At 38.2% G+C, this 22,168-nt stretch overlaps 1 protein-coding gene across 1 annotated transcript in view; it reads left to right on the forward strand.

Moving 5' to 3' along the window:
• The window catches only part of LOC129729246 (WD repeat-containing protein 20 homolog), a 162,594-nt gene extending 141,093 nt beyond the window's left edge, over positions 1–21,501 (forward strand). Inside the window, exons 2-3 of the mRNA XM_055687752.1 lie at positions 19,571–20,519; positions 20,577–21,501. Of these exons, the coding sequence (XP_055543727.1) occupies positions 19,571–20,519; positions 20,577–20,636 (1,009 nt within the window). The 3' untranslated portion in view covers positions 20,637–21,501. The remainder of the gene's footprint in view (positions 1–19,570; positions 20,520–20,576) is intronic.
• Positions 21,502–22,168: the final 667 nt, after the last annotated feature.

A 22,168-nucleotide genomic window follows, 5' to 3' on the forward strand; every position in this document is an offset into this window, starting at 1 on the left:
ATATTTCTTCACGTCATTTTATTTCAGTATACTTTTTCATACAGCTTTAGGTGCTTGCTACTATAACCTATTTTATTTCATTTTATTTTATAACATAGTGTAAGTTCGTATAATCAGTCATAATATCGTTTAAGTCGGTTATTATGAACTTTCTCTAAACGGTTTCCGTTTTTGATTACTGTGGTCATTTCACTTGGGAATTCCACTACTTCATAAGGTCCTCTCCACATATTCTGGAGCTTTTGACCTGATCCTGTCGGGACTGATTTCACTAAAACTAAATCGCCATACATGGGCTGCCATTCATTTGCCTTTCTGTCATAAACTTGCTTGCGCTTTTCTTTTGAATCCTTTAGGTTGGCCTTCGCGTTCGCGTGGAGGTCAAAAAATATTTTTTTCATCTCTTGTGTATATGTTTCATATGTCAAATTGTCCACTCCATTCCGCTTGTAAATGGAGGTGGGAATGCGTGCTGTACGTCCATACAACAATTCGAAAGGGGTGTACCCCGTTGATGAGTTTACTGAAGTATTATACTGAAACGTAAAAAATGGGAGTAAGTTATCCCACGTGTGCGGTTTTCCGCCAATGAATTGCCTTAGGTAAGTTTTTAACTCCCGATTAGATCTTTCCACCAAATTTGCTTGTGGGTGGTACGGACTCGTCGTTATTTTCTTAATTTTCAAAATTTTGCACACATCTTTCATGAGTGTGCTTACAAAATTCGCACCGTTATCTGTAACTAACTCCAACGGTACGCCAAATTTGCAAATATAATTCTCTACAAAAGTCCTCGCTACCGTCTGGCTTTCTTGGTTTTCCATAGGTGCGACAGTTAAATATCTAGTTAGGTCGTCCTGCATGACCAGACCATAACGATTTCCTAAGTCGGATTCGGGTAACACTACTATATCCATGTATAATTTCTCGAATGGCTCCGATGCGGTTGTGGTGATCTGCATCGGTATCTTGTTTGATCTTCCAATTTTGTTCTTTTGGCAGGAATCACACTGCCGAACGTAGTTCTCGATATCCCGTTTCATCGTAGCCCACGTAAAAAGTGTGCCAATTCTTTGGCGCATTCGTCGCGCTCCTACGTGCCCTCCTAAGGGTGCATCGTGAAATTCCTTTAAAATTGTTTTCACTTGATCTGGCGCAATTACTGTACGCTCGCTATTAGCATAATATAATACTATTTGTTTTTCTTGCTTACCAGCTAGGAACTGAATCATTTGCAGAACTTCCTGTTGCTTGATTTTTCTGAATGATATTAGGTGAATGACCCCGGCTGCCTTTACTGCCGTGGGGCTCTTATTGAAGCTATCTAAAAATTGTGAAAAAAATTTCCGGCAATCGATTAATGAACTTTCGCTGCCGTCTACTATGAAACCGCCTACCTTCTTGTCTTTAAATTTGAGTACACCATCCTCTACGTAGTCTTTCAGTCCTTGTGACAGCTGATACAGTGTCTGAAGTTCTCTGTACGCCGTCCGACTGTTCAAAATGACAAGACGAGCTTCGATATTCCTCTCGTCCAATATTGTCTTCGAGACTTCCACCGTCTCACTTGGTATCAGGTCATTTGATAATGCCTGTGAAAAGTCATCATATGAAATGTTGACGAGTTGTTGCTCATCCTCGTCCTCAGCGATGTCCGCAATGTCTATTGCACTCAAATCTTGTATTGTGCCGTTCAAATCATCCGAAGCGTTCTTCTGCTGCTCTAGCAGGCGTTTCTGCTGGCGCGTAATCATGGCTATCTGCCTGTGGGGTGAACTTTCTTGCCCCTGACACGTCCCATCTGATAAACGTGACAAAAAATCGGCGACCATATTTTCGCTACCTTGTTTATACCTGATGCTGCATTCCAACCCCTGCAACTTTAGTCTCAATCTTGTCAGCGTTGGAGATGTCTCTTTGAGCCTCCAAATAGCTATAAGTGGTCTGTGGTTCGTGTAAATGATAAACTTTTGACCAAAAATGTAATGTTTGAAATATTCTATGGCCCATACAATCGCCAATAGTTCCTTTTCTATGATATGATATCTGGTCTCTGCACCTACAAGTGCACGACTCGCGAACGCGATCGGCCGGTGCATGGATTTTTCATTCGACAGGACGGCTCCAATAGCATAATTGCTAGCGTCTGTCGTAATAACAAAAGTGTCTTGATAATCTGGCCGGACTAAAACTGGCTCTGTAATCAGCGCGTTTCTAAGGAATTCGAACGCTTCCTGACATTCTTTTCCCCACACAAATTTAGCGTCTTTCTTCAACAAATCATTCAGCGGCTTGCGCTTCTCCGCGATGTTGGGGATAAACTTCCCGTAAAAATTTACTGTTCCCAGAAATGACCTTATACCTTTTACGTTTGTGGGTGGCTTAAGGCTTTGAATGGCCTTAATATTTGCATTGGTGGGTTTTATGCCTTCTTCATTAACGACATGACCCAAATACTCCAGTTCCTTTTTCAAAAACTGACACTTAGATGGTTCTATTTTTAAGTTATGTTTGCGCAAAGCTTGTAATACTTTTCGCAAGTTATCATTATGGTCGGTGATAGTGTCACCGAAAACTATAATATCATCGAGGTAGACAAAAGCTTTCACGTCCCCTATCTCAAAGAGAACAGTATTCATAAGTTTTTGGAATGTTGAGGGGCTGTTCTTTAACCCCATCGGCATCCGTGTAAATTCGAAGTGGCCTTTGGGAGTGGAAAACGCCGTCTTAGCCGCATCTCGGCGGTCTATCGGGACTTGATAGAACCCCGATTTTAAATCAATTGAGGAGAAATATTTTGCTCCTCCAACATTATCAAATATCTCATTTATAAGAGGTATTGGGTATACAAACGGCTTGGTAACTTCGTTCAATGATCTAAAGTCTACCACAATTCTGTATCTTTTATTACCGTCAGCATCCGTTTTTTTTTTGGTACACATAACACCGGTGCATTCCAGGGACTAGTGCTGGGCCTAATAATTCCCTGCACCCTCATTTCCTCGATTTCTTTATTAATGTGTCGTTTCGTGGCCTCCGGAAATCTATATTGTCGTTTATTAATAGGCACCTCCGATGAAGTTTCTATCGTGTGTACGGCGGCGTCAGTAGTAGTTAACTTGTCGCCCTCGAAAAAGAATATATCCGCATAGCTTTCGACCATATTCTTCACTGTCCTGAATTCTCTATCAGGCAAGTGCGCCAAATTCAGCACTTGCCGTAGTCTTTCAATTATTGCATTTCCTTTTGACTCTGGTGTCAGCTTGTGCTCCAACAGGTCATAGTCAAGCCTCGAGTCTAGGTCCAACTCGGGCATTATAGTATTCTTCGAGTCAAGAAAATTGTTCTTCGGCTCTTCATTTCGATATGTTTGGTGCTCTCTATTTATTTCGTTTTTGTCTACGTCAGCCTCATTGCGGGCTGTGTTGCAAGTATCTCGCAACTCGTTCTGCACCATAACTCTATTTCTGGCTGCCACATAGACATGTTGACTAAGGACTTCGTCTTTGGGCATACTCCACGGACTCAAGTCGTCCGGACTTCTGTTTCCGTGTTTCTTGAACACTATGTAATCAAAATTATTTCCTATTTGAAGCGTATGCTTCTTTAAGAATTCTGCGCCGATTAATCCGTCGCTTGGCAAATTTTCTAATATATGAAATTGCGTCGGGATCAAAAAGTCTCCGACTATTAAATCCAACATAATTGTACCTGAGGTACGCACAATGTCTTGGCCGATACGATCAGGTTCAACGTAAATTTGACATTCTGCTTAGCCAGGAGGGGTTAACATTAAGTGCCCTCTGACATCGTAATATACTCGCTTAGCCACACAAGCACTGTTGTCTCTTATGTGATTGCATGCGGTCCTCCAATCGGCTATTTCTATATTGCTGGGCTCATCGGTACATCTCCGCCAGTCAACATCTTCGCAAATTTCTGCTAAATCCTCGTTAAAATATTCCTGTGCAACAGGATCCAAAATACCTTCTTTTTGCAAATTACTACTTCTTTCATTAATGTTGGCTACCATAAGCATTTTCTGAGGCATCCGGGTATACGAATTCCTGTACCTCCTATCAGTTGGTCCATTTTGACCGTAATAATTATATTTCCAACCAGTGGCGTAGCCCCTTTGACTCCGCCGACATGAACGGGCGGTGCGATAACTGTAATTGTATCGATTACCGTCGCTAGATCTACATATATTGTCATAATTGTTTTGCTTGTAGATTATTCTATCCCTATTTTTGTGATTATAATATTCATTTCTTCCCAGGCGGCTGTTGCTACAATTAGCGTCTTCGTAATTAATTGTGAAAATATTTCTGCTACTATCAAATTGTCTAAGCGCATCGCGCTGTCTTTCGACCCATTCTAGGCCCTGTATTCTGTTTTCTATTTCCGCGATGTGATAACGCTCGTGGTAGTAATCCTCTAAGTCGTCTAGCAGCTCTTCTAACTTCAATGCTCGTTTACCTTGAGCAGCTTCTTTCAATGCGGTGTCACACAAACCCGCCATAAAATGTAATCGAAGACTAACTATCATGCATGACTTCGTACAATTAGTTTCGTAGGAGTCGATTTGCTCCTTAATTTTCAATATCCTCTTTTTATAATCAGGAAAGGTCTCATTCGCCTCCTGTTTCAATGTTTCTACTTGATTTATAACTGCCTCGATGCGTATAATATCCCCAAATTCCTTTAATAAATTCTGCTTAACCTGTGGCCAAGCATTTGCGTTAATTCTATGTATTGCGGCAGCAGCTCTGCCTTTTAGTTTCAATAGAATAATATAAACCAGTGGAGCGTGTGATACTCCTTCTGGTATCTCCCGAGCAAAATGCTCGATATGATAAACGAACGCCTCTAGTCCGTCTAGCGATCCATCAAATTCTGGGATGCACTGCATGGCATCTGCTTTTGGAAACGTGTACTCCATTATGAATATAAAATTTTATATATATTTCTTGAAAAAAAAATAAATAAAAGGTACTGCGGAATAAATACTATAAGGGCAGAATAAATACTACTACAATAAAAGGCTTATGTAGCCTTCTTCCTCTTTTTCCTAGGTATCACTAACGATTCTGTTGACCAGATGTGATAACGTAGCGTGACCGACTCTAATTTCTTCGTCGCGCCATCAAAAAATCTGAACACCAAGTTTCGAACCATTTGGTGTTAAAGCTTCAATGTTTATTTCTGTTAATCAATCAAACAATTATTTTAATAATATTTTTACCCCAACATGTCTGAGATAAAATAGTCATTTTTTATAGTGTAATTGAACCAATTTTACAACTAATCTAAAATTGTAAATGTTCAAATTAGATGGCGTTAAGAGCTGTTTCATAAGAATATTGCAACATCTGTCTCCTTACGACAACATTCATCATAACATATTTTTGCTGTCTGTTAACATTTCCCCCCGGCGGATATTTAATTGTATCGCCGCGCGCGTTGCGCTTATTGATTTACTTTTTTCTTTGACCTACTAAGCATTTCACCGCTACTGAATCGTTTTGCTTATGCCTGCAGCACGATCTACCAATGGCCATTAAAATTACTGCATACAAACCGCGACCTTGACCGTGCCTGGCACAGCTGATCGCAATAACACTGTAAAATACGTCACCTATTCAACCTGGTGGCATAAGAACGGGACGACAAGCATTCTAGCATATGCTACTATACTGTATAAGTAAAGACGCGATCGCAGAGGCTCTCACGCTCTTTTTATATCGCTAACGATAGCGTAGCTCCCAATTTTCATACTTGCTGTATGGCTACCAGTGGGCTAAAACTCTTTTTCAGAACAATTAAGGTGAGTTCCATGTGCGTAACTCTGTCTGTTTGCGTTCTACAATTCGTCTTTGCCATCGGTGTTGCCGCAGGCACTGCTATTTAATTAGTCAGGTCGTGCAAATGTCAACTAGTTTATTTCGCTGGTACGGAGTCACATTATTTTTGGGCGAAATGAATGAACCTTTTTTGTTATAGAGAAGAAAATCAAGAACTTACCGGTTAAAATTTATCTTCCTGTTGCGACAGATTCGTCTGGAAAAAAAAAAAAAAAAACAAATAAATCGAGTTCGCGTAATGTTAGATTTCTTCCAACACTTTTTCACACTTTTTACACACTGGTAAAGAAAATCCTTATCACACACAACAACAGCTTCGCACTTGTGTTCTTGTCCATTTTTAATAATTTTTCACTTCGTCTTAACTCGTATTATTATTGTACAATTGTTTACTTGATCATATTATTTTTCTTCCTCTTGTTTTATGTTGCTTCTTTATCACTATAAACCACTTTTACATTTTTTTTTTCTTCAAGCGCGAACCAAATTTGTTTTTAACACTATAAAAGTTTGTAGCCAATGTTCTTCCTCACTATTTTTTTGCTGTTTTTTTTTCTGTTTCGCGTGCACAATTTTTTTCTCTAACACTTTTAGTTCTCGTTGCACAATATCCACTTTCGTTCAACGTCACACAATTTATACTTCGAACTATTTTATCGCGCTTTTTACCGTTATCGAACACTACTTATACTTAAGCTTCTTTTGACTTTTTTTTTACCTCGCGTGGTCCGTTTCCTTTTCTAGAAACCAAAAAAAAATCGCTGTCACCACATGTGTAGGTATACCTATATCCTGGGTATAACCTACCAGGACTTTCTCCAGAAAACCCTGTACGCGCAGCTGGCGCGGAATTCAAACGCCAGATTAGAGCTGATGATAATTAATTAACTTTTATTCTGTACATCACTGCTTAAATATACCCTGCAGGTAACTCAGAGTGAGAGGCTTTTCTCCACTCTCGGTTTACCATTTACCTTAAGCTCTTATCTTATAATCTAGTACCGCATGTACGATAGAACGCATGCGAGAGCATCAACACCGTTGAACCGGCGACTTCTGTTTTGTTTACAACACAAAACTTGTTTATTTTATTCGAGTTTGTTTGCCTGTAGCACAGCAGAAGGCTGCGCGAAGTTCTTTGCCGCCTATTGCATAATCTGTTGATACCTAGTATGTTGACAGAGCCGTACGCGGTCCTCTGTCAAGGAAACCAAATGTTTCGCCAACGTTTGCTTAGCAGAACCGTTCGCGGTCTTTCTTCAGAATCTTTCCTGCTTTCTTTACAAATGATCTTGTTTTAGGGGACAACGGCAGGCGGCCGTGTCCTGGTTCTACACTCTACCTGTTTTTCATTCCTTACAACGGAAGGTTTACTGTCTTTCGGACTAAGCTAAAATGTACCGTATCACAAAATTCTGCGTGACGGAACATAAGGTATTTTCTGCGCGGGGTGTGACGTCACAGTGTCTATAACCTCAGACCGTAATACTAACATTCGTTGGTGTGTAGCTGACGATCTGAATGGAAGCGATCATTTTCCGATTTTATTATTTTCTACACAATCTCTCAAACCGAGCGAAGGAATTCCTAGGTGGATGTTCGATAACGCAGATTGGAATGAGTATCGGTTCAAAATACATGCGATCATTAACCCCAAAAAATGTTACACACCGGAAGAGCTCTCCGATTTGATCGGTAACGTGGCATTGACGTGTATCCCCCGAACATCAGGTAGAGTTGTAGGCAAGAGAGTTCCTTGGTGGAACGATGAAGTGGCAACAGCAGTGAAAAAAAGACGTAAGGCCCTTCGCGCCCTGCGTAGATTAGAGACAGGCGATAGTCGTATCCCTGCAGCGTTACAGTTTTTTAGATCGGAACGAAATAACACGCGCACTATTATTGCAAAGGCTAAAAAAGAGAGTTGGATAGGTTTTGTGGAAGGAATAAACCCCAGTTCCACGACTTCTGATATATGGCGAAAGATAGGAATTTTGCAGGGTCGATATCGAATTCCAATGTTTCACATAAAAACGGATAATACTTTCACAGACAACCCTCAAATAGTAGCTGACGAGTTAGCTAATCAGTATATGTCCGTTTCAAATTCTAATAACTCGCACACACAAACTTGTCTAGATGATTTGGCAACACAAGACTGTCAGGGTATAAATGAAACACAGCTCGAGGAAAATGTGAATTATAATCTAGACTTTACCCTAAATGAATTAGAATGGGCACTTAGTAAATGCGTGAGTAAAGGAACTGGTTTAGATGGAATAAGCTATCCTTTGATAAAAAATCTCCCCCTTTCGGGTTAAACATCTTTACTTGCCACGCTTAACAGTGTGTGGGCTTCAGGAAAGATCCCTTCGGCATGGAAACAAGCGGTAGTGGTTCCTATCCCAAAGGCAACAAAAGAAGAGGGTGGAGCAGAAGAATATCGCCCTATCTCATTGATAAGTTGTATTGCTAAAGTGCTTGAAAGACTGGTAAACAGAAGATTAATGTTTGAATTAGAAAAAAGAAATATCCTCAATCCTAAGCAATATGCTTTTCGAGCAGGCCTTGGCGCGGATATCTATTTTGCAGAGCTAGAGAACCATCTTGACGGCCCATTGAAAGAAAATAAACACTGTGAACTGCTGTCATTAGATATATCTAAAGCGTATGATACGGTTGATAGGTCGGCGGTAATTTCGTCATTGCGAAACATGAAGATAGTTGGTCGAATGTTTCGATATTTGATAGATTTTCTGAAAAATCGAACATTCATGGTGCGTGTTGGCTCGTGCATGTCATCAGTTCGCCACACATCTCGGGGAGTTCCCCAGGGCTCCGTCATTTCAGTCACTCTGTTTTTGATTGCCATGAATCCTCTATTCAAAGTCATACCGAAGAATATTAAGGTGTTTGTTTATGCAGACGATATTCTTTTGGTAGCTGTTGGAGCTTATAGAAAATGTCTGCGGGCAAATATTCAAAAAGCGGCAGAGTGTGCAATGCAATGGTTATCGTCGGTTGGTTTTCGCGTCTCTGTACCCAAATGTCAATTGCTTCACGCATGCTATAACCGCCGCCATCGGGGCACAATAGATAATGTGAAATTAGATGATATTGAGGTCCCTATAGTGAAACAAATGAAGGTCCTTGGAGTAATCCTCGACTGCAAATTTGATTTTAAAAAGTATGCGGGGGCGAGAAGGAAATCAGCTTCCAGCGCGGTTAACATACTTAAAATCGTTTCAGGGAAAACGCGTGGATCTCGGGGGATATTACTCAGATTAGTACGTAGTTTGGTAGTTCCCCGTCTCCTATATGGTTTTCCATTAGCCAGTAGAAGGCGAGATAATGTTCTACCGATACTTTGTTCACTATACAATAAAGCGATTCGAATCGCATCGGGTGCATTTCCAACGAGTCCTATCAAATCCATAATGTGCGGAGCAGGGCAACTACCATTGGAATATCTCGCCAGTTTAACTGAAGCCAAAACCGCTATACGATTGTTAGAAATGAACAGAGCTGATAATCTTACAGTGATAGAAAGAGCAAAAGTATCGTTTGCTGCAATAACAGATTCGGACTTCTCAAAAATTACATGTATATGGCGAATGGGTGATCAACGATGGGATCAGAAAGCAGTTGAAGTATATTGGTCTATGTTGCGCATGGTAAAAGCCGGAGACAACCCACGGAAAGTGCAAGCGGTTTATCGACAAATTATAAATGATAAGTTCTCCGAACACTATAAAATATTCACAGATGGTTCAAAAAAGAATGGTGAGGTTGGTTTCGGAGTGCATTCGGAAGACATTTCGATATGTGGCAGAATCAATAACGAATGCTCCGTACTGTCAGCAGAAATCATGGGACTTCGTACAGCAATTTTAAACTCCCCAACAAATAAAAAAACGGTAATTTTTTCAGACAGCGCAAGTAGCCTCGAAGCAAGCTTGAACTTGTGAAAACGATATTGTCAATAAAGACATATGTCTGGTTTGGATTCCAGGACACTGTGGAATACCTGGAAATGAAGCAGCGGATTTGTTGGCAAATAAGGGCAGAACTTCAGACATCGTATACGAGAAACTTCCAAAAGTTGATGCAAATAAAATGATAAAACGAAAGATATGGGAAGCTTGGCAATTAGACTGGAGCACACTTAACCCGGGTACACAACTGAACAAAATAAAGAATAGTGTGCGCAAATGGAAAGACCACACAAATACATATAAGCAAAGAGCTCTAACTAGAGTTAGAATTGGGCATAGCCGGCTTACGCACGAGTACCTCTTATCATCTCACAGTAACGCTCCTCAGTGTACAAAATGTAGCGAAAGATTGACACTGATACACATTATTACTGATTGTATACCTCTAGCTAGACATAGAAAATCCTACAAAATTCTAGGATCTTTAAGCACAGTATTAGGAAACAATAAACAAGCTGAAAATCAATTGCTTAAATTTATGGAAGATATCGATTTAATCAAACTCCTGTAATTTTATTGTAATATCATTATTAAATTGTAAAACCGTAGTCGAATAAATAAACTTTAGAAGACGCGAATGACCGAAAAGGTTAAAGCGTCTATAAAATTAAAAAAAAAAAAATTGCTTCCATTTCTTCATCATCTTTATAATAGACGGGTTCGGGTCGGGTTCGGGTTTGAAAATTTTTAAAAGTGTCGGGTTCGGGTTTTGTGAAAAAAATATTTTAGGGTTCGGGTCGGGTTCGGATTTGAAAATGTCGGGTTCAGGTCGGGTTTGGGTATGAAAACCCGAAACCCGACTATAAAATCTATGAAATCTCGGGTTCGGGTCGGGTTCGGGTTTCACAATTTCGGGTTCCGGTCGGGTTCGGGTTTCAATGAAATAAAATTTTCGGGTTCGGGTCGGGTTCGGGTTTGAACGAATAAAAAAGTTTCGGGTTTGGGTCGGGTTCGGGTATTAACCGAAAAAAAAATTCGGGTTCGGGTCGGGTACGGGTTTGAAAAACATCAAACCCGACCATCTCTTCTTTATAATCGCACAGTTTTGCAGCAGCTGCAACTCGTCGTACATACGACATATTCGATTCTTCGGTGAGCTGAACTGTGTTTAGAAGTTTGCCTCGCTGCCCGATGACGTAAGTTCTCGATCCAAAATACTGATCCAGTCTAGTGATGGCATTCGAAAAGGGACAAGACTGCTGATCTGGCATGTGGAAAGTCGTTGCGGTTCCTTGCAACACTTCCAACAGTTTTGATCCTGCCTTAATCTTGAAGAGATCCATTTTCGCTTGCTCGTCAGTTGCATTCACTAAGTTGAACGATGCTTTGAAAATATCCTTCCAGTGTTCGTAGGCTTTCCTATCGACATCAGTTTCGCCTTCTGATGGTTTGCATTCGGGAATATTTAACGAGCCAAGAGAAATACTGTTCATAGTAGCCAGTAATGACTTTTCTGGACCGGAATTGCCGTTGAGAGCAGTGTTTGTTCTAACGTCTTCGTTTTCTGTGCTTGATATCTCCAATGTATGTAATAATCTCTCTTTTTCGAAACGTATGGCAGCTAGTTCCAGTCTCATAGCTGATAGTTCCTCTAGAAGAATTTTTTTTTGTGATTTTGCTTTTGGATTTCCTGTGAAAACAAAATAAAAACTCTGTCTCGACAATCAGAGTATATGCTTTTTTTTTGAATTCTCTATTTTTCGATACTCAGCCTCGACAATCTGAGTCTATGAGTATTGAACTCCTAAATTTTAATTCTAACAAATGAATACGCTTTCCGATATTTTTTTTAACTCTTGAGAAACTCTGCCTCGACAATCAGAGATTCTATGGATTTAAGGATACTGATTTTATGAATTAAAGTTACCTTCTGGGTGAGAATGTGGTCTTCGTACCAACTGCGCCATTGTCGTGAATTCCGGGTGGGGACATGAACCCTTTCGTCTCCATTGTTGATAGAAGGTATACTTCAACGCAAGCGGGACCGTGTAGAAAATCTAAATCAGCCGATGCCAAGAAAGTGTGGGAAATCGTCCGCTTCTGCTGCTTGGTGCTCCGTGCGTCTCGCCGTTCGTGGATAGAATGAGCGCTATCACACGATGTTGGCTATTTTATAGCCGCTGCTGATGCCAAGAAAGTGCAGGAAAATCGTCTGCTTCTGCTGCTGGATGCTCCGTGTGTTTCGCCGTTCGTGGATAGAATGAGCGCTATCACACGATGTTTGCTATTTTATAGCCGCTGCCGATGCCAAGAAAGTGCGGGAAAATCGTCCGCTTCTGCTGCTGGGTGCTCCGTGCGTTTCGCCGTTCGTGGATAGAATGAGCGCTATCACACGATGTTGGCTATTTTATAGCCGCTGCCGATGCCAAGAAAGTGCGGAAAAATCGTCCGCTTATGCTGCTGGATGCTCCGTGCGTTTCGCCGTTCCTGGATAGAATGAGCGCTATCACACGATGTTGGCTATTTTATAGCCGCTGCCGATGCCAAGAAAGTGCGGGAAAATCGTCCGCTTCTGCTGCTGGATGCTCCGTGCGTTTCGCCGTTCGTGGATAGAATGAGCGCTATCACACGATGTTGGCTATTTTATAGCCGCTGCCGATGCCAAGAAAGTGCGGGAAAATCGTCCGCTTCTGCTGCTGGATGCTCCGTGCGTTTCGCCGTTCGTGAATGGAATGAGCACTGTCACACAATGTAGGCTCTTTTAAGCCTCTATCAGACTAACCGTTATAGTGGTTGACCGTTACCGTTCCGTTCATTGTCGACCAATCAGAGCACAGCGGTCGACCTCGCTTGTTGTTGTTGTAAAAATAGAATTATTACTAATTTTGCCGCCAACCGTTCCCAACGGTTGGCGACTGCTGTAATTGCCATGGCGAAGGCAAACGTGCCTTTTCACACCTACACAAATTCACATTTAGAGACATGTCAAATAAAAATGTGTGTTTCTCTTTTTGGCACACACGACAGCCAGTCAAAACATTGATAGCACCGGCAACGCTGGTTGGCGATGTCAATTTTCGACCAACGCACACTGGCAAAAATGAATCCAAATTCCCACTAATTAAAAGTCGCTGGGCTGGATACCTTAAATATAGCATTTCTTATGTAAAATTAGCCAATAAATCGATAGGTGATAATTTCATTCTGTGCAGGGCACGGGAAATTTTAAAATTTTGGCCTTCGAAACGCTAATCGCTAATTCGCTAAATTTTGTAGAAAAGCGACAGTAGAAATATTTCGAAAAACTGTGATTTGCTGATGGCGTACGTAAATTGCTTCGAAAGATGAACATACTTTACTGCGAAAGTTACTTTTGTCAGTTTTGACGTTGGACTAACGTCTATATCGAAGTTAGGCACCTGAATTTGAAAATCTAGTAATTCAACCGGGGAAAACCAGGGAAAAGTGGTCAGGTTTTGAGCGCTTATATATCAGTCATTTCTTTTCAGAATTTCGAGGTTTTGGCATCAACCGATCAGAAATTCTTTTACGGTTGAATTTATGTAACAAAAATAACCTATTGTTCGAGATACACTATTGAAAAATTGATAAATCACATCGATTGTCTAAATCATACCGAGCAACCAATCACCACCTCTCTTCACAAGCACAGTCGACACTAACGGATACAACCGATCTGACTTTGTAAACAGTCTCACAGCTTTCAACCAATAACGAGCTCGCTTTCGGTAGCTGCAACAGGTGTTTCAACACCGTTTTAAAATGCTTCTTTTATCATTACCACTGAACAGATTCTAAACACCAATGGCTTGATTGATAGGGGAAATAGTGCGCAAGATTGTCATATAATAATTATAATATGTTTTCGATACTAAACTAGTTAACAGTTGTGTTAAAAGTCGTGCACATTCAACCAATCACAAGCTCGCTTCTTGTTTGCTCGCGGATGGATTTTTGCTTTGGGCTATATAATAGCCTGTGTCGTCTCATAGCAGTCATCAGTTAACAAGTGAAAGGTCACCAGGCCGGTCTTGTATAATCAGCAGCGGTGGCTGATTCCAGCGGCCAAACTGAGCTGCAGCAGAACCAGAGCGGTGGTATCAGGCAGCAGCGGCGGAGGTAGTGGGAAGCTGCATTTCTTCATTCAGTTCGGTGCTCCTTCGATCTGAGTTGGACCCCACCAGCGGTAATCCAATTCAGATATCGTTGGGTGAAAACGTTGGGTGTGTGTGCAGTGTGCACATATAGCGTATGTGCATCTGCATTGCTATGACATTTGCGATGATAGGGATGGCGCTGTTGCGTGTGTATGGCTAGCTATAGCGTGTGTAAGACACTAGCATGTGTAGCATATTATGGCTATTGCGTGTATATCTTCAGCGTGTGTACGGATAGTTATAGCTTGTGTGTGGATAGCTGCTGCGTGTGTAATGATTAGTTATAGCGTATGTATGGATAGTAATAGCACATGATGGGATAGCTTATGCGTGTGTAAAGATAGTTGTATCGGATGTATGGAAAGGAATAGCGTGTGTATGGATAGCTATAGCTACAGCGTGTGTATGAATAGTTTTAACGCGTGTTTAGATAGTTATAGCATGTGTGTGAATAACTATAGCGGGTGTTTATCAAAGATTATTATTGTCATTGAAAATATTAAAACGTCTTAACGAACACAGTTGTGAATTTGATTTTACAGCAGCGATTTTAACTTCTCCAGCCAGTCTTTATTCATCGAGGAAAAATTACTACCTATGAATTATCAACACTTATTTACTAGAAATTTGATTTAGATCAAAACGGGTTCTTTTGAGTATCAAAGTTATTGGTAAAAAGAGTTGCAAGTTTTCTCAATGAGCATTCATTAAATTTTCGTTTTTGTTTCTCGGTGCGCGGTTTTGATTTTGTTTCTCGCACACAGAGAAAGAAACAAACTTGTCGCTATCGTGGAAAATAACAAAACAATTAGAAATGCTCTAAATCACAACTGAAGAAGTTAAGATATTTTCCTGTCACTCGCCCAAACCTTGATAACAACTACCGAAAAACGTGTGATTGAGCTCTTGCTATATTGAGTTATTGAAACAAACGTTTTTTTTTTCAAATACATGAAGTTATATGCTGGGCTGGAACTAACCTAGCATGAGTTTTATCGATTAAATGTCAAACAATTTTCAAATTTAAAATTTTCGGTTGAATCGTTCTGGGCTCCAATTTCAGATAGTCTTGGTAGTGCAGCAAACAAAGGGTTGATTCGAATATGTATGAAATGACAGCGATTAAATAAAAGATATCCATTCTTTTAGTATATATTATTATTTATAACGTTTTAACGTCTCAGCATCCAGAAATGCACTGTTAGATAAAATTGCAGCAAATACTAGAGTTGCAATTCTCTCTATTATTTGTTTTAATGGAATATAAGAATACCGTAGTCCAACGTCATGCGGTCGTGTCTTGAATACCACCCTCCTACTTTTTTTTTTACCCTAGAATGCACAGTGGTCGGAAAAGGCAATTTGACGAACTTAATTCATTTGTGCTTAAACGGTTGATGTTAGCCAAAGACAATGTTCAAAAGAATTGTTCACAAAAATATAACGGAAATGTTGATAAGAAATTTTTTTTATCATGGCCTACTATCATAAAAATCAAAAATCTAACTTTTGATACAGCGAATATACATGAATAGATTCTTTAGCAAAGTTGGAGAACTTTTCAAAGTATGAAACTTTGCGGAAGATATCAAATTTCTATGACGTCTATTTACTGAAATACAAAGTATTTTCGCTGTCAACCCCCTCAAATTTAGTTTTTCTAGCATAACTTTTTAAATATTGTTTTTTCAAGAACATAATGTTCTAGACAAATATGACCAACATAAAAACACAGGTTTATTTTGAAAACAGCATGTTGCTACAACCGTTTTATACTGATTTAGAGCGTTTTTTCATTAAATTATTTCCCAGATTTAATGCGTATAGGGGAGAAAGAGGCAAACCGGTGCATATCATCAAATACTCTTTTTAAAGCTTGTACCTTGTACTATAAGCTAGTTAAACTTTGAAACTTGACAATTCATAAATGAATGAGTAGAGTGATGTTGTATGTATGTATGTTTTTGGGGTTTTCTATACAAAAATGCACTAACTACCTGATTAATGAACGATGATTTGTGAATTTATGAAACAGATAACTCGCAATGCTTTCAAAATTAGTCTTTTAGACTTTTGCGCTTCTTCAGATAATTGGCCTGATAGAATATTGAAATAGTTAATAATGTCCGCACCGTGAAATAATACTTCATGGCAAGTAAAGCCAAGGATATATGGACATCAACAAACGAGCAGTTTCCAACAATAGTGTTTGAATTTTGATGCGGTAATTTCCCGGCCAGATAAAATGATCTGTAGTATTGTAGCGCAACGTTGAATTGCATGCAGATCATTTGCTGGTTTCCATATATCCTTGGTTACTTACCAGCTACAGTCCATATGTTATAATACATAACTGGAATGGTCAGTGGATTAAGACTGTATTTTCCTATTGAAATTTGGCTAGTGGGCGCGAGAGCACCATTCCAATCAAAAGGAAGACAGCGGCACTTCGATCCCGCGGATATTGGATGCACCTATCAACAACTAAATAAACCTAAGAAGTGTTCTCACTAATTTTGAAAGTATTGCGAGTTATCTGTTTCATAAATTCACAAATCATCGTTCATTATATAGGGAGTTTGTGCATTTTTGAATAGAAAACCCCAAAAACATACATTCTTAAAACACCCCTCTACTCATTCATTTATGAATTGTCAGGTATCAAAGTTTAACTAGCTTATAGTACAAGGTCTAAGCTCTAAAAAAAATATTTGATGATGTGCACCGGTTCGCCTCTTTCTCCCCTATACGCATTTAAATCTGGGAAATAATTTCATGAAAAAACGCTCTAACTCAGTATAGAACGATTGTAGCAACATGCTGTTTTCAGAAGAAACCAGTGTTTTTATGTTGGTCATATTTGTCTAGAACATTATGTTCTTGAAAAAGCAATTTTTAAAAAGTTATGCTAGAAAAACTAAATTTGGGGGGGTTACTAGTGAAAATGCTTTGTATTTCAGTAAATAGACGTCATAGAAATTTGATATCTTCTGCAAAGTTTCAAAATTTGTAAAGTTCTACAACTTTGCTAAAGAAACTATTCATGTATCTTCGCTGTATTAAAAGTTATATTTTTTATTTTTATGATAGTAGGCCATGATAAAAAAAAATCTTATCAAGATTTCCGTTATATTTTTGTGAACAATTCTTTTGAACATTGTCTTTGGCTAACATCAACCGTTTAAGCACAAATGAATTAAGTTCGTCAAATTGCCTTTCCGACCACTGTGGAATGGAGTTCCGGCTATCGTACAAGCCACAGGAGCATTTTGAAGAACAAGCACAAGGTCTAGATTGAATTTTCGCCACACCAAGAACTTTGGTAAATTGCAATGCGCTTGAAATTATGACAACTTTGGTTCTACTTTTTCGATTCAGATAATAATTGAATTTTTATGAAAACATTCCAAGAAGTATCTATTTTCAATGCAAGCTAAATAACTTTTGTTATTCTTGGAAGTAATTGTTTTCGTTTGTTTAACCAAAACAGATCAAAGTGGTCAAAATCTTACAAAACACAAGCAATAAATATAGCGATATGACTATTTACAAATTAAAAAGTTAGCGATTAGCGAAAGTTCCGCTAATGTGGGTTTAGCGTTTAGCGTTTAGCGATTATCGAGCTAAATTTTCCGGTTAGCGACTTAGCGATTAGCGTCGCTAAATTTTCGGTTAGCGGTGCCCACCACTGCAGGAAACGTTTCGGACTCAAGAATTGTGTTACATTAAATCTTTATTATTATTATTATTTATTAACCACTTACTGTTTATCTCTACAGGTTGTATTCTAGGGTAGTCACAACAAACATATTTGAAAAACTGAAGAGCTTGGGCGCATCAAACGGTCCAGGACCGAATAAAATTGCACTCGTGCTCCTGACAAAAAAATTTTAATATGTGTCTGAAGCAGAGTTGCCAATAAAATTTTCGATTTAACTGGAATAAGGCTGAAGAAAAAACTGGAAAAAACTGGATCCCAAATAAATTTAGAGAAAGGGAAAAAAAGATTGTGAAGGAGCTTTTCTGTTACGGGGATTGAACCCAGTCAGTGTCAGTTTTGGATCTTAAGAGATAACTTTTCGCAAAAAATTACTCATTTTAATCAGAACTGTCTTGTTTTGTTACATTTTGTTAAAATTATGGACTTAAAAATTTCCTCTAACAGCAACACAATTTGAAATTAGGCAATCAATCTATCTCAAAATTAAGATATAGAGCTTTTCCATTTACTTTTATATTTAAGAAAAGTATTAACGCAACATTTCCTTCCGTTACATCAGTGAAGTTTAAATTTCAATTATTACTGACTTCGCTATCTTTTGGTATTTAAGTCCTCTAACATTTTTTTCACTGCTACGCAACAGAAAATAAATAGAAGATTTTTTTTATGGTCTGGTAAAATATATTTGTTTGGTTTTATCTCAACCATGTCATGCCGTCTTTTATTTGACCGTGTTTCGTGCGAGAAGATGGTATACTGAAAATGCTGTTACAGGTTGTCGAAAACCTGGAAAAACCTGAAAAATCATAGAATATTAGGGAATTCATTTTTTGATCAGGAAAATCAGAGAACTGACAAATATTCAGGAAAAATTTTTCAAACCAAGACGCGATTTTCTTGAGCGGCTTTTAGTGCAAAAACTGATTTTTTTTTCACCGCAAAAGATCAATTCGGGACATCTACTGTTGGGTTTTATATCCGATTATACTTTATTCACCGTGATTTCGGATTTGCGTTGATCTACGTTGTACTTTTTTGTGCCGAATGCTGAAAAATATCAGGGAAATTGATGTTAAATTTCAGGGAAAATCAGGAAATTTTATTTTGAAAATTTTTTCGCGACCCTGTGTTAAGAATTGTCATAATAATTTATCAATCTACAAAATTTCCGTTTTAAAAATATTTCCGAAAACCAATCGGAGCTTGAGTGAATAAAAAACTGGATAAAACTGGCAAATATCTGAAAAAACTGGAAGATTTTGGGAATAAACTGTTTGACTGGATCACTTGAAAAAAACTGGAGGAATCCAGTTTAAACTGGAACATTGGCAACCCTGGTCTGAAGAATGAAACTATTCATGAAACATGGAAATCGTCTTATTTAGTTCCCATTTTCAAATCTGACCAAATCAGACATTCGCAACTACCGTGAAATTGCCATTTTCTCATGCATTCCCAAACTGTTCGAATCAATTATGAACAAAAAACCTTTTCAGCAAATAAAACCAATAACATGGCTTTTTTAAAGGCCGGTCAACTATCTTAAACCGTTTAGAAATTTCATTATTTACTTTGAATGCCTTGGACAGTGGCAACAGCGTAGAAACCCGTTAACAAAGACTTTAGCAGGTCATCCGACCGTATCGACACTCATATTTAAAACCAAAAAAAACTCTCGTTTCTATGACAAAATTCCTATTTGCATCAATTTATCTAATAGATAATGATATGCCGCTACTTTTAACCATTGTAAAGTTACATACAATGCAAAATTGGCTCATGAAAAATCATAATTTTAATTTAATTTACACTGTAAAGCAACTATCTGATTTTAAAATTATGTAATATAATGAGTTACTTCTTTTTTTTTTTCAGCGGATTTCAAAATAGTGCAAATACTAATAATAGCGGACAGAACTCATTATCAATTAAAGATGGTAACAAATCAATAGCTAATACAGTTCACGATACTGTAGATAATGCTAACTTTAATGTTAAAAACGCAGCTCCAACTAATACCAGTTTAAGTTCTGCTATAAATTGTGATGATAGTAATAAAAGTAATAACAGTAGTGATAAGGGATCATCAAGCAGTGTTGATGGCAAACATTTAAGGAATCACCTCACTATAGGCAACAGAGTTGGTAGTTGTGGCAGTAACACTTGCATCTCTACGACTTCCACTAGAAAAGAGAAGGACACTAATAACGATAAGAATTCAAAACCAGATTCTAACCATCACCAATCGGCGCTAAATACGATTACACAGCGATTATCTCATTTTAGCTTTGGAAATAGTGGCAGTAACTGTAGCAATAACAGTGATAAAAGTGAGAAGTCCGCCAAGAGCAGTACTAGCAAAAGAAATATCATATCGTTTTCTGGAAAAACTAATAATAATAGCAATATTTTATGCAATAGTTCAAACAACAATCATTTTCAAACTAATGCACTGAACAACAGCAGCCATGTAAACAACAATGTTGATCAGTCTATTTCAACGTCGTCATCTAGCAGTGGTAACGGTGGGGGTGGTATTTCTAATACTATTACATCAATCATGACCTCATCACTAACTAAAAGCAAACGGATTGATGGCGCAGTCCCGAGCTGTGGAGGAAACAGTATTGTTTCATCATATGATCCCATGAAACTTATCGGTACTCCTGCGTGTCCACGTTATGATGACTGTCCAGTATTAGAACCGTTGGTGTGTAAAAAGATTGCTCACGAGCGGCTAACGGCATTAATTTTTCGTGAAGATTGCTTTCTCACCGCGTGCCAGGATGGATTTGTGTATACTTGGGCTAGACCTGGGTTCCTGGTAGGTTATTATCATATTTCAGGATTCAAAAAAGGTACTCTAATCATATATTTACAGAATCTACCACAGCATTTACCTTCAAGTCCAACGGCGCCTCCAGGTGGTACAGTAGTATAAAGCACTATTAGTATTAGTAGTTGCAATTTTAACAGAAACCTATATTTTATTGCCTTTCCCATTTTAGGAATACTTTAAGTGTTTTATAATTTGATATGAACAAATTTGCAAAATATGATCAAAATTTCGATTATATAGGAAGATTATTCAACATGTAAATTAACGCGATTTGTTGCAAGTAAAACAATAGAATATAATAAAAGCATTGCTAAAGAATATAGCAAAAGCGGTTTATCTGTATTTCTGTACATACCTATTTATTATCCTTACATTATAATATATTACCATAATGATTTTCATTATAAATATTATGATTTTTGTTACTGTCTGAATCTTAATACTTGGAATATTCTTATAATCTAATCCATAAGTATCAAAATAGCTAAATAACTGAAATGAACATACAAAGAGTAATCAGTAGTAATAAATATTAAATGCGTAAAAAATGTCATTCAGTTGCGCTAAACGTTTCGGAATCGTCCAAAACAGCGAATTATGGTCGAAGTTCTTAATCTTCGTTACACCAAAGACAACTAAATTTTATTTATTTGATGAATGCACGTGAAAAAACAGTGCACGCTGGTTTCTGGAGCTTTATTTTGTCCGTAAAAAACGCTAACTCTTGAAGAAGAAATTAGTGAACAACTGTGTTATTAGGGTTATTAAATTGTAATACTTCATAAACATTTTTATAAAATATTATTTAAGTCAGTTAAGAAAAAAAAATTTAAAAATTGATGGAATAAGGCGTGAATAATGATTATTATATTAGTAAAAGAGACACTATTGTTTACAAAGCATTGAAACTTGATGAATAAAACTCATGTTCATAAACAAAATGTTCGCAAAGCATGATAATTAAAGGTGGTGGAAAATTACAATCACTTTTGAAAATTTTTGTGAATTTGAGAAGTTTCTCACAGTACTTATTTATTCGAAATTCATTTCAAAGAAATTCCAGGAGTATACAATGTGTGGCAATGAGATAAGCAACCTTTGTTCTAGTTAACGGTATGAAATTCACATTTCTTATGAAAGTATCAAAAATTGGCATTCCCGTATTGGTTGGAAATAATTCGACCGATTATTTATTTAGCTCATTACAAAATGGGAAGCACTAACAACTGAACATTTCCAAGCAAATCAAAAAACATTCCCGTGAATGCAACGAAACTGAACTGATAAAAATCTGTATTTTCTGTTATACTTCTTGCGTTTCAACGCTCTAGTTCTCAAGCCATTCGACGGGCTTCAGCAAAATGAATAGGAATCTTTATTAAACATTGCTTTTTGCCTTTCTCCTAGAAAGGTATAGCAAAAACTTGCAAAACCGAAAGTATAAAAGTGCTCCAAGGGGGCCGAATGGCATATATCACTCGACTCAGCTCGACGAGCTGAGCGATTTCTGTATGTGTGTGTGTATGTGTGTGTGTGTGTGTGTGTATGTGCAGATTTTTATTCTCACTCACTTTTCTCAGAGATGGCTTGACCGATTTTCATGAAATCAATTGCAAATGAAAGGTCTTTTTGTC

Source organism: Wyeomyia smithii, chromosome 1 (genome assembly GCF_029784165.1).
Source record: "Wyeomyia smithii strain HCP4-BCI-WySm-NY-G18 chromosome 1, ASM2978416v1, whole genome shotgun sequence".
NCBI classification, from domain to species: Eukaryota; Metazoa; Arthropoda; class Insecta; order Diptera; family Culicidae; genus Wyeomyia; species Wyeomyia smithii.